We start from the raw sequence: 13743 nt of genomic DNA on the forward strand, positions 1-13743 counted from the left end.
ATGAGGAGGATAGGAGGGAGAAGGACCAGGAGGAGACATTAGAGCACAACGATAGGGAGAGAATGAGAGAAGAGAAGCTGGAGAGGGAGGATAGGGAACACAGGAAGGAGGAGGAGATGGAGTGCATAGAAATGGAGAGGGAAGAGAGGATCAAAAGAGATCTCAAGGAAGGGAAGAGAGCTGAGTGAGAGCAGCGGGACAGAAGGACAAGGGAAGTGGAAGAGATCGAGAGGAGATGAGGAGAAGCAGAGCTGGAAACACACAAGTTAGCTGCGTGGGAAAAGAGGAAGTTAGAGATGGATAGGTTGACAAGTGTCAAAAAATAGTCCATAGGCGCCCCTCTTTGACAATGAACATGGATAAATTACCTGTTGTTTGGGAAGGTACCCACTCAAGAGTCACACTTTAGCTCACAGTACCTTTCACAGAGAGAAATATCCATTTGCATATCAGTCTTTGTCCCGCCCACGTGGGCAGTCCAGCACTGAAATGCTATGTGAATTCTCATCTGAACAAGAGTACCAACAGCAATCCCAGACACTTGTTTCTGCCTTGTTGGGCCTCATCAGTGAGGTGGAGCTGCACCTCTCTGAGCACAGTGAGCAAGGGGTCCACGTCTGGATGACCCTAGGAAACTGAGAGTGACTAGACCTAAGGCCCTTGAAATAATCTAAATGTTGTCATAAGCGCCCCTCTGCGAGAACAAACATGGCCCATTGACCTGTTCTTTGGGAAGGTACCCACTCGAGTGTCCCCAGCCACACTTTAGCTCACTGTACCTAACGGAAATATCCATTTGGACATCAGGCTTCGTCCTGCCCACATGGGTAGTCCAGAACCGAAATGCTATGGAAATTTCCTTCTGAACAAGACAGACAGACAGAACCAGAAGCACAAGCTCACAAGGCAGGAGCACTGTAGACAGGGCTTGGGCACGGGGAAGTAGGTACAATTTGAGGGACATCGACCTAAGTACAAGACATAACACAGACTTGACATCAAGGAGACTGAGTTTCGCAGACATTTGTTGTAGTAACATGGATACAGGGTCTGACCCTGAGGACAGATACAGTGGGGACGATAGGGAGGAGCAGTCCTGACCCCAATCGACAGGGGCAGGTGCCGACAAGTGAGTGTCATGGGAGTTTAGGACACACACAGGGGGACTAAGAGGGGGCATCTCAAGTGAGCAGGAATGTCCGGCGGATGACTCACACTCCCTACATAACACCACTACATACATTGAAAGGCTTAGAGACCTCCCAAGATGAAGGAAAGGGGAGACAGCCATGGCTTCTTCAAGGGGACTATTGACGAGAAGGTATGACAACAGCAGGAGAGTGCCCGTATTAGAGCCAATAGATGTATGCACAGGCATCGATAGCAAGAGAGGAGACCGACAAGTAAGTCTGACTAGATGGATGCAGGAGGAGGCGGTAGCATTCACACAGATGCCTTTACTAGAGAGAGGAGGGGTGCAACCTCAATATGTAACATGGAAGCACACAGACAAGGAGAACGTGAAGTGTAGGTTACCATCGTTGAGTGCAGGGGCAGGGAAATGGATCTATGAGATGGATAAAATGACAGTGGTGAACAGGTTAGCGCTAGGCGACGAAAAGTGACTTTTAGTATCGATTTTAGGAGATGCAGCTGATGGAAAAGGGCGGGGTTCCAGGGGTGATGAGAAAAAACACAGCACATGATGGTTCACCATTTGCAAACTGCAGGGCAGCAGTATGGAAGGCATTGAGGACACAATACCCAGACACGTCAGACATTGGGTTGATTACGTCACACAAAATGAGGGAAGATGAAGACATTATGCAGTACATTCTGGAGATTCAAGAGCTTTGGTGCCTTGAAACTCAAGAGCCTTGGGACAAAACAGTAGTCATATTTTGCCACAGATTGGTACAGGGACTACCAGAACTTGTTCAGAAGAGTTTAAGGCAATTGGAAGGGATGGAAGCGAGGGGATGGCCTGAAATACAGCTTACGATAGTTCACCATTGCAGGCTATGACAGGAGAAGATTAAGAAAAAGGAGGAGGACAGGAAGATGGACGAAGCAAAATTAGTGCAGAGAAAACTATTGAAGTATGCAATGGAAGGGGCAGTCAAAACCAGGCCCACCCCACAGGCACAGCAGCTGCAAAAACAGCCATAACTACAGCAGTTTGCACTAAGCATGGGAGGAGGGTTAATGGGGTGTGGTGGCCCACAACAAGGGTTCTGAGAGGGGTGGGGGCAGCAGAGAGGGTGTGTCTTTGGATCACAGATGCATCACAACCAAGGGGGTTTCGCAAGGGGGTTTCGAGGATATGGGCAACAGATGCAGCAGAACCCAGGGATTTTGTTGGGGGGTTTCAGGGGCAAGGGATGGAGCCATCACAGTGTTGGACCTGGGGGCAGAGAGGCCACATTTCAAGAGTGTGCAGATACAGGGGGATGCAGCAGAATTGGGGATGGAAGAGCCAGAAGCCCTATCAAGTGAACCAGGATGATTATTATGAACAGGACCAGCAACAACAAGGACAGATGCCACAATCACAAGCACAAGTCCCACAGACACAAATGTAAGTACCACAGATGCCAGCACCAGTACCACGGTATTTACAAGCGCCACGGATTAAAGAGAATACACAGCAATCTGCACAGACACAGAACAATGATGCACCAGCACACGTGGACACAGTGGTGACAGGTGCCGTCAGACAATTGGGAGGAGTTACCATGGTGGGGAACAACCCCTTTACAGGGAATGGGGTGTCCCTATTCCTTCAATAGGACAGCACACAGATGAACTTGATGTGTCCCATTCTGTCGATCACACCAACCCAGCGGAGGAACCTCGCATAAGGGTGGCGATAGGTGACAAAACATTTTCCTTTCCTGTTGACATAGGGGCAACTAGGTCCTGTATTAGCGAAGGAGCATTTATATTGTCAGGCAATTGCCTGCACACTCTAGGATTCTCTGGGGCTCAGGAAGTGGCTCCTTTCACAGACACTATCTCACTTTCTATAGCAGATTCTGATCTATCTATACCTTTTCTTTACTCTCGACAGACACCAGTAAACATTCTGGGACGAGACGTTATGAGCAGACTGAACATCACCATCTCATTTACAGACGGGAATAGTGTGCTCTACAACAGGCATACACATGCTCAAGGTAAGACAGATTTTCTAAGTATATTGTTGACGCAAGGTACAGAAGGTGGTACCAGTGGACCCAGACATATTCCAGTATGGAACTGACATTGCCATTGCATGGCTTCCAGGCATTGCAGGGAAGATGTGGTGAGATTCAAACAAGTACCAGAGCTACCAATGGACAAGGCAGAGCTACCAATGGGTGAGCCAGAAGGAACCATAGTGCCAACAGAAATAGAGGCAGTGGTTGCAAAAGAGGATTGGATTGCAGAACATGGGATTGATGACACAGGACGGGCATGAAGAGCAGTGATCGCAGAGGCCGAGCAATGCAGGCTGACCACAGTGACAGATCAAGAGCTGCTCATGGAAGAAACGCTGGAAATAGAGATGGTGTTCGAAATGAGTGTGACTTATTGGCTGCACATACACTACAGGGAAGTACCGCAGAGAATGGCAATGGCGCTGTAAGGTGCCACACCCATTCTGGGGGGAGGACATGGCCAAGGTACCCAGCAACCTATGGACTATAAGTCCCTGTGACGTAAATTGCATAAAGAGCATAGGTGGAGTGAAGCTCAAGCTGAAGCCAGCAGCAATTTTACCAAGAGTGAAGCACTACCCCAACGAAGCAGATGGGGGCATTTATTAGACAATCAAAGCACTGATTGAGAGAGGCATTCTTGTACCATCAGAATATACATGTAACAGTGTGGTCTACCCAGTGTGCAAGGCAAAAGGAGGGTCATGGAATTTCATACAGGATTTAAGGCCTTTTAACCATATTAAAGAAGCAGAGTATTTTTTAGTTGCAAAGCCAGCGACAATATTGTGCAGCATTCCGGCGGAAGCTGCCTGCTTCATAGTTGTTGATTTGAAGAATGCGTTTTTCTCAGTGCCCCTACACCCAGACTCAGAAGACTGGAACAGCTTTATTTTTAGAAACCAGATGTAGAAACACACTTGTTTACCACAAGGGTACTGCAAGTCGCCATCCATCTTTAACAGAGTGATACAGATGGAATTGAGCAACATACAAATGGAAAGCACAGTTTTGCAATATGTAGATGACATTTTGATCTGCAGCACGACAGAAGAGCAATGTAGAAGGACGCAGTAGACATGCTGACTGTGCTAGCTGACAAGGGGTACAAGGTGGACAATGCCAAGTTACAGTACTGTCAGAAGGAGGTGCTTTACACTGGACAGACAATATCCCAAAATGGCCAACAGATCACCCCACAGAGACCAGAGACAATAGCCAAGACACCAAAGCCCATGACAGTGAGGGAAATGCAACAGTTCTTGGGGTTGTGCAACTACTGCAGAGCATGGGTCTTTGACTACAGCACATATGCAAGTCCATTACTGGGCACTCTGAAAGAAGCACAGAAAGGAAACAGGACACTGACATGGACCACAGAAATGAATGTGGCCTTCAAGGAACTGAAGGAAGCAATAAGCACTGCTCCAGTGCTAGGGATCCCAGACTATAAAAACATAATTTTTCCTGTTCTCACACACTGACGGTATAGTGATGAAGGCAATAATGACACAAAAGATGAGCATGGGCCTACAGTGCGCAACTGGATCCAGTAATGAGAGGACACTATCCGAGTGAACAAGCTTTGGCAGCTGCCGCATTTTCAGTGGAGAAGTCAGCAGCGATAACGATGGGGTGCACCACCACCCTTTACGTGGAACACGCCCTCTTCGCAATACTGCAGAAGCCAAAGAGCACTCTGACTACACAAAGAGCATCAGGTTATGAGGCGATACTGTCCAATGTAGGCCAGAAAATAGTGAGATGCAGGATTGTCAACCCAGCAACATTTCTAGCAGATGTTCTACAGACAGGAGATGATGCACATGACTGTACAACAAACATGATATGTTCAGTGGCACTCGCAAGGTAGAGGAGGATGCACTTGACAGAGGAAATGTGTTCTACATTACCGGGTCGTCAAACAATTGACCAGACAGATGGGGTCAGGCATACTGGGACTGCAGTGGTAAAACAGAAGGAAGACGGGACAAGTGGAGTGGTAGCCAGTGCGCTTCTACCATCCCATTATTCAGCACACGCAGCAGAACTACTAGCCCTAATACTAGCACTTGAAAACATCATTGAGAAGAAGGTGACAATTTACTCTGACTCTGCCTATGTGACATCAAAAGTACACTCTGGACTGTCACGATCGCTCAGGAGAGGGTTCAGAAGGGCAGACGGGACTCAAGTACAGCACACACTTTTACTGGGCAGACTGAATATAGCAATTGCTTATCCAACACAGGTAGCAATAGTGAAGTGCCAAGCACACATGAAAGGGGAAGATCCCATCGCAAAGGGAAACGAGGCAGCAGACATGAGCCCAAGTGCGCAGCATATTTTTGAGAGCAGTGGGAACTAGGAGGAGCATCATATGCGAAAGAGTGCACCAGAAATATGGCACTCAAGGAGGGGTACAATGTGGGATACAATGTGCTGCCAGAAGCGCAGATTACGGAGTTGCAGGTAGGTCCACCCAGGGAAGAAAAGGAACTGTGGATAAGTAGGGGCTGCTCAATGTTACCAACAGATGCCCTATGGTGGCAGGACAGCACAGGGAAGGTAGTGATGCCACTAGGATTACTGAACACAGCATTAACACAATTGTACTACCCAACACACACAGGGAATGAGGTCATTGCTACACTCATTGGAGAAACATGGTTCTGCCCCAATTTTACTGAACATGTGGCTGAATTTGTGAGCAACTGTTTGACAGCAGTTCACAGCATGGCATACATTGAGAGTGGTGAGAGGAGCCATACCGAGACCAGTAGGCCCATTACAGCATTTACACGTGAATTACGTCATCATGATCCGAGTCAGTCAAGGATATCGCTATATGATAGTGGTTGTGTGCCCATTCTACAGGTGGATTGAGGCTGTGCCCTGTTCACATGCTGATGCCTGTAGAGCGGGCAAGTTCCTAGTCAGAGTAGTTTTTCCAAGATGGGGCGTGTGTGAGGTCCTGCAGTCTGACAATGGGCTTAACTTCACCGATGAAGTGTTTCAGCACATCACAGCATTGTTGGGCTTCCAACACAAGTATCATCTGCAAGCGAAATGGACTGTGTGAACGCCTGAATGGCCTTCCGAAAGAGTACATAGCCAGGACACAGCAGAGTACCAAAAATAATTACTGCACTGTTTACCTCTTGCACTGTTTGCATTGTGCAATAAGCCTGGGTCCGACCACCAGTTAACGCCACATGAGATGGTGCCTGGACAGTGCATGCATCTTCCCCTGGCCCCTCCCAAAAGAGCACTGACGGATTGTGAGAATAGTGCAGATGAGTTAGGCCAGGAGATGCAGAACTATATAACTTTTTGGTGGCTAGCGCTTCTTTTATCTATCACCAGATACAACGATACCAGGGATGCCCCGAAGACAGTGAAGAGAGCAACTGCGACAATGCACCACAAGACTCTGAGTTCAACAACCCTATGAGTGTGGGGGATATCATCCTCAGCAATTTCGTAAGGTGCTGGAATGCGCCCAGGTTCACCTGTCCACATATAATGGAAAAAGTGGCAGATAGAGCGGTCAAACTCAAGGGGGAAGACAGTTTGGAACCACTTAGTAGACGTCAAGCCCTAAAAAGCCGTGGCCTCACCTGGCAACAGGGTCGCCTTGACCGACAGGGCCACAATTCAGCACTAGGAAGTGCTACAAGTGTGTTTTGAACTCACACGACTGAGAGAAGGACATCCAATTATCACGCGCTCCTGAGCAGCAGAAGTATAGACTGGAATACTTGTTGAGATAGATTAGGGTACATTGCCTGTTTGTTATTTTTCCTTTTCCCCACACACAATCTTCAAGTAAGCCGAAATAACTGTTACTGTATATATTCATGTAAGAAAATTGTGGGAAGAAGTGTTTGCCTTTGCCATCAGTGAGTATTTGGTTCGCAGTACTTACACAACAAAGAAAATAAGGCATTGCTTTGTGCATTTCAAGCAGGAAACTATATCTTCAAGCTGCAAGGATCAATCATTGTAAGTGAAAATGAGGGAAACAATAAAGAACATTATTATTATGTTGTGTCTGTTATGTCCAAGTGGGTTGGTGGGGTTTGTATTTTGGCGAATATACCTTGTTGCTAGTACTGCCGCTGCGCCCTCTACATACAATCCACCAACCCAAGCAGGTGAACGACCATGACAGTTGGGCAGGAGAACACTGCTGATAAGTTAAGGAGAGGTAAGCACAGTGTTGAGACAGAGACGAAAGGGGTTGACATGTATCTCACCGACACTGCTCAAGTGTCTAATAACATGTGGCACAAACACATGACAAAAGTAGGTGAGGAAACCACTGGGAGAGCTGTTATGTATGCTCCTTAATCAGACCTTCCAGGATTTTGCAGCATGAAGTGGCAAATTTTGCGGCATGAAATGGCAAATTTTGTGGCACAAACCTTTATTTATTGCGGCATTTTTGCGGGATATTTTGTATTAACTGGAGGGTGTAAGATTGCCACATTGCAGGAAATAGGCAGAGTGCAAGGCTACAAGAGAGCCAGGGTATCATTATTATGTATCTTTTGTATTAATTTAATAGGAAGAGTCCCAGATGTCTCTGGCTTGGCAGAACAGTGTTTGATTTGGCTACATTTCTGGTTTAATGTTCATGCCTATTTAATAGTATTTAAAAATAGTAGCAGGTGCTCCTCTCCAGAAAGAACATGGCATGATAACCTGTTCTGAGATGAGAGTTTGCAGCACATGCTTTTTGCTCACTGTACCTTTCTCAGATGGGAAAGGTCCATTTGCATATCAGTCTTTATCCCCCCCACATGGGCAGTCCAGCACCGAAACGCTATGGCAATTCCTCTCTGAACAAGAGTACCAAAAGCAACCCCATACACGTGTTATCATGCCATGTTCTTTCTGGAGAGGAGCGCCTGCTACCTTCTTTGAACTATTTAATAATATTAACAAAATTGATCATTATCAATTGTAATGCTGAAAATATTCCGCTTCTATGTTCTCCAATCCCCCAAACACCCACACGCCTCTCTTACCAACACACATCTCACCAACTCTCCATTACAACTTACATTCCTTAACCTCTCACTCTGTCATACAAATACTCACGTGCTATGTCACACTGTCAAGTCACAATTTGCACTGCCCAGCCCCTGCCACACTCCAAATCATACTCCCAACTCACACCTTACACTCTACAATTCCTCCCGCAATATACAGTTTCATTCTTTTGTGCTGCTTCTGCATCTTGCATCCTTTCTCCCATTTTATCACACTCTTCCCTCATCCTTTTTCCCAATCTGCAGCTCACTGCCTCTTTCTGGACAACATCTTCCTCTCTGCTTTCTGGCTCATTGACCACACGCTCCCTCTACTTTCTGTACCTCTGCTCGCTCTTAGATTTCTGGCCCACCGCATCACTGCTTCCTCTGCTCTCTTGTACAGCGCTTCCTCCTCTGACCCACTGCTCTCCCTTTGCTTTCTTGCCCATCACTTCACATCTCACACATCACTCTCCCTCTTTCATAGTGTAACCATTTTTTTTTTCTTTTAAATGTACATTTTGACCCAGTTCCTCAAATAGTGGGTCATTTAAAAAAAGAACGGAGGATATGCTATTTTTAGACAACCCATTTTTGGAAATGAGCAGGTCACCTTATTCTCAAAGGTGACCGGCGCATTTCCACAGGCTTAAGCTGTAGCGCAAATTGTGCGCTGGCCAGCTGCCTTGAATGGTGTTCTGGGTTGTTTGACCGAAGTGTAATTATTTGCGGCAGAATTGACCGTAGTCAATTTCGCTGCGAATTGATTTGCACTTCAGCCAAACAACCCAAAATGTACCTTTCACCACCACCCCGTCCCCTCCCCTTCTTAACTGCTTGGTCGCTGCCACTTCCCCTGCAACCAACAGGCCTAATATGAGAATCGCTTGTTTTGTTCCTCCCCTACCTTTCTGCACCTCTCTCCCTTACCTCTTGTTTTTTTTTCCAGCTCTACCAGGAATGTCGTCAGGCCTAGTACGGTAGTCGCCTGTCTGTTTCCATTTCCTTCCCACTCTCCCTCTCCCTTCCTTATCTATGTTTTAGCTCTTGCACTGAAATGTCGTCAGGCCGAGTACGATAGTTAATTTCACATCCTTACTGTTCGTGGCCTCTAAGAATGTCATTGTTTTTTCCCTTGTTCCCTCCCTTGCCTTGAAGCGCTTTGAAACACATTGTGTATAGGCGCTATATAAATAAACGATCACATCACACATCACATCAACCCTGCGGTGCCAGATCCGTCCCTCTAACGCTGGTCGGATCCGACTCCGCAGGGTACCTTTTTTGTTATTTTCTTTTTTTTTGTCCCCAGCTCCAATTTTGAGGAAAAAGGGGAAAACACTTCTGCAACCACCCTAGACCAAAAATGCTGAACATGGGGAGCGGGTGACACCCACGCAACACATGTTCAGTATTTATAAAAATTGATCAAATAGTACTGGACGAAATAGGTCAAATTGTAACATTCGATAGATTTTTGTCATCAAAATGGGCAGTACTTTGAATAGAATCGCTCTCCCGACAGTGTTCTGCAAGCTCCTAGCGCCTTTCACAGGGACAGGCCTCCAGGTGCCTGCCGCTGTAAAATGCGACCCAAAAAAATCATTTTTATCCTGTTTGAGGAACAGAAATGCAAGCGGCACAGCAGCGGTTCATACCTTAAAAGAAATGCATGACAGGGTCAGGAAAGACCCTGTCATGCAGTGGCAGCCCCACATACCGTGCGCATAGGGTTGCCTACAATTTCTGCACATTTAAAAGTGCATCTTGCTTGGAAATGAGGGATGAGCTTTTAAATTGACAAAAACGCCACTTTATTTGATCAAGGAGGTGAAAAAGGCCATCTGAATGGGCGCGCATATAGAATGTGCCCATTCATGTGTCCCTTGTGGATTGGGCTGCACTTTTTTGGTGCGCAAGTGTTGAGATGTGTTAGCGCATTTCATTACTTGTGTAAAAAAAAGTTGAGAACCTGCCACCCTGAGTATTATTTTTTTTAAAACAGTAATTTTTGCAGCCGGCCGTTTTCGCGGCATTTTGCGGGATCGCAAAATCGCTATAAGCTGGAGGGTCTGCTTAATCCCCTATGCAATGAGTGTCTCCAGAACATTCATAGCAACTGAAATACCCACAGCAAGTGCACAATGCCTAATGTATCTTGCAATGGTACAAACTCGAGGAAGGTTTCAAGGGAAGACAGCCGCGCTGAGATGGCTGTCTAAAGCAATGTTCCTGTATGAAGACAGTTACATAAAGACATAAGACATGATGAGTTATACAGTACATAACTGATGGACCTGACAAGGGAGAAACAAAGACTATCACCCTGAAGGAGCTAACATGTCCTTGGACAAGAGTGAGTTAGACAGGAGGAGAGTCTGGTTGTTGGGAGAGACCACAAAGTGTGTGGCCAAATCTACACCAAGGATGGATGGCAGGATACTGTGGTGGGAAGTAAGGCACTGACACTAGCACAGTCACCTGTGAACAAGGTACAGTAAGAAAATGACAAATGTCTGAAGGAATGGGACACGAGTGCAAAACTACTGATGTGGGTGGAAATGAGGCTGATCCAATGCCGATAATGCCACTGAAGACACCAGCGCTTTGCTATCAGAACAGTGGTGAAGTAGAAGTTGGAAAAAATGTCGGGGGCAGAAGCATTGAACAACACACAACTATGAAGGCAGGAACAGAAGTGCTAATGGATCACTATTGGGCTTGCTAATTGAAAGCATAAGGGAAGCTGATACCTGACTGGCTCTGAGGCCTGGAGAGGAGTTTGCTTGTTGGTGCACATCAACATGTCTTTGTTGGTTGTGCCAATGAAGGATGGGAAGCTTGACGAAATTCCGCAGATGGACAATAACAGAAGGAAGAAGAGGTCAATCGAAGTGCCACCCACTGACAAGGCAGAGAAGGCTGACAAGCCAGCAGGATTGAGCAGAGTAAAGAGAGGTGGAAATTACTTCTCAGGAGCGTCCGAAGCAGCACTAGATGAAGTTGCAGTGGAGCACAGGCTATTTAGCAGGAAGCAAATTTTCTTTGCATCACAAATACCCTCTGTACAGACATACACAAACGCAAAGTGGTTACAGATCACTCGCTGTGAGCTGATCGTGACTATTCATTCTACAGTGAATGGGCTCAACGCAATAAAGGAAGAGCGCAGAGCAATAAGGTTGGTGGCGCTCATGAATAGGTATGTTCTGGATCTCCTCACGGCTATGGAAGGAGGAGATAAAAAAAGATAGAGTTCCTGTTGCACATTCAGACCTGCTAATGATGGAGAGAACAGTACCCTATCAGATGCAGTGACACAACTGGCACGGATGCATGCCAAGATGGAAGATGTAGCCAGGGGGACAGGAAAAGACCAGAGTTGGATAGCATACATCTGTTCATGGTTGCCATCATGGTTGTCAGATGGACGACTAAAGGTGATAATGGGAGTCCTCATGCTGGCAGCAACATCAATGTGTGGGGCTAAAATCTGCATGGCCATGCGCAAAAAGACGGCAGAAGAAGCTATCGGGATCCAGATCCTGATGGATGCGAACATGGGAGGAGCCAAAGACGAGATTGTGGCAGAAATGGACAAGATAAGAGAATTAATTGCACAGTGCGACCTGTTCTCAACTACCTCCATGAAGTTGGACAACCCATTCAATGCGAAGTACTATGAAGGGAAGTGGGTTTAGGGCAACCCCAAAGGAGTGTGCTGTTACATGAACTGGTCGTTCGATGACCACACAAACTACTATGGGTACCTCGGAGGAATAACGAAGATATGGCAGCCAAGAGCAAAAGGACTATCATATAAGGATGTGGTCGGGGGGACTGAAGAGGGATGGGGAAGCCTACCAACCCCTCCCCCTCCTACTAAATTCATGACAAGGAAGATAGCCAGAATGTACCGCAATCGGCCATTCTCTTTCAGAAGAATTCCCAATGGACACATGATTTACAAATTTGTCGAGGGGTATGCCCTCAGCCAGCCATACCTCCCGAGGAACATACAGACCTCTCCATGTGTAGATGAAGAGCCATAGGTTGTGATTAAAGATACTTGTATGGAAACCTTGGACTAGACACCAAGAGGGCATGTTGCTGACGTCATTAGAGACACCACCGCATAGCAGCGTTAGACATGAAGCACACATGCCATCCGCACTTCGGGACACAAATTCGCACTCGAATACATGAAGAACATGAGCGCACAGTTCTATAGTTAGAGGACGGATACATATACATACTGTCATTGCTTTTATTATTTTTGCCATTATACAAACGTAGCAACGCAGAAACCACAAGAGACAAGAGATCCTGAGCACAGCTTGCAGATGCTTACATATGAATAACCCTCTGGAACTGCAAGAGCACCTATGGGACCTGACAGAGCCAAGTGTGACTATACCATGGAAATGTAGTATAGTATGGACACTGTGGAAACCGCATTTTAAGGTTTAGGAACATTACATCAGGCTCCAGGCCTCAGAGCCAGAGATAAGCTCAGCTGATTCAGGATGGACAGAGAGCAAGATGTGTGGAACAAGACCCATAGCAAAGGCCAAGAGATACGGATGATATTCCAATCCCCATATGACAAAGGGACCAGCTGCAGAAAAGCCTAAAAAATCATCGCTATTCAGAGCTGCACAGCTCAAATTTGTGGTCTCTGAACATGTGACGCAGCCGAAGCAGACAATGGACAGCACGCAGCGGCAGGAAAGAAGCTAAGCTCTGGTCCCAGGCCACCAGAAACAGATAGCAAAAATTATGCAACAATATACAACAAGTGTTGTGCCGGTCAGGAGTGCACTCTCATGGGATAAGGTGGCACACACAAGTTACAATGCAGATACATAGTCATTCTTATTACCTGGAAGAGGTACACAGCGAGCTGAGAACCTTTTCGGATCCCAGATCTGGGGACATCAGCTCTAGCCAATCAAAGTTTAGTACCCTAGGGGTGTGTAGCAACGGGCAAGAACCAATGGCAAGTCCACCAAACTGCCACAATGTTATAGTTAGCGACTTTGGGATGAGACCAGGCCAACTACCTGACATGCAAGGACCAGTAGAATAACATTTATATGGTCCACTATAGGTGGTATAATACTCAATACCCAATCATCTGGTCCAATAGGTTTTCTTGAGAAGGGCCCATGTTGTGACATCACTCTGACGTAATTGGGTAGTAAAGCCGGCCTGGGAGCCGAGGAAGAGCATGATGTTCATGGATTGTTCCTGTTCTTGTGCTGATCACTGTTGGTTTTGCCTGTAATAAACCGCAGTTGAAGTTGCCATTAACTGCCATTAACTACTATAACTAATTGGTATCAACCTTCATATGTAGATCTGATAAAGAAAGAGGCCTATGGAGGGAGGAGGTGGAATGAGTCATCAACCTACTGCAAGACACTTTCTATAACCCTTGTTACCACTGTCATTCGTTTTTATCTTGTTATGTCCCAAAGCTTTGTACAAATGTAAATGGTATG

The 13743-nt window shown here is 46.4% G+C and overlaps 1 protein-coding gene across 1 annotated transcript; it reads left to right on the plus strand.

The window, feature by feature from the left end:
* The first annotated feature begins 4279 nt into the window (after window positions 1-4279).
* Window positions 4280-4684, plus strand: LOC138515372 (uncharacterized). Its single transcript, XM_069630240.1, has one exon. It carries the CDS (start codon window positions 4280-4282, stop codon window positions 4682-4684), a length of 405 nt encoding a protein of 134 aa, XP_069486341.1.
* Window positions 4685-13743: the final 9059 nt, after the last annotated feature.

Source organism: Ambystoma mexicanum, chromosome 6q (assembly GCF_040938575.1).
Source record: "Ambystoma mexicanum isolate Mex_15411 chromosome 6q, UKY_AmexF1_1, whole genome shotgun sequence".
In the NCBI taxonomy this organism is placed as follows: domain Eukaryota; kingdom Metazoa; phylum Chordata; class Amphibia; order Caudata; family Ambystomatidae; genus Ambystoma; species Ambystoma mexicanum.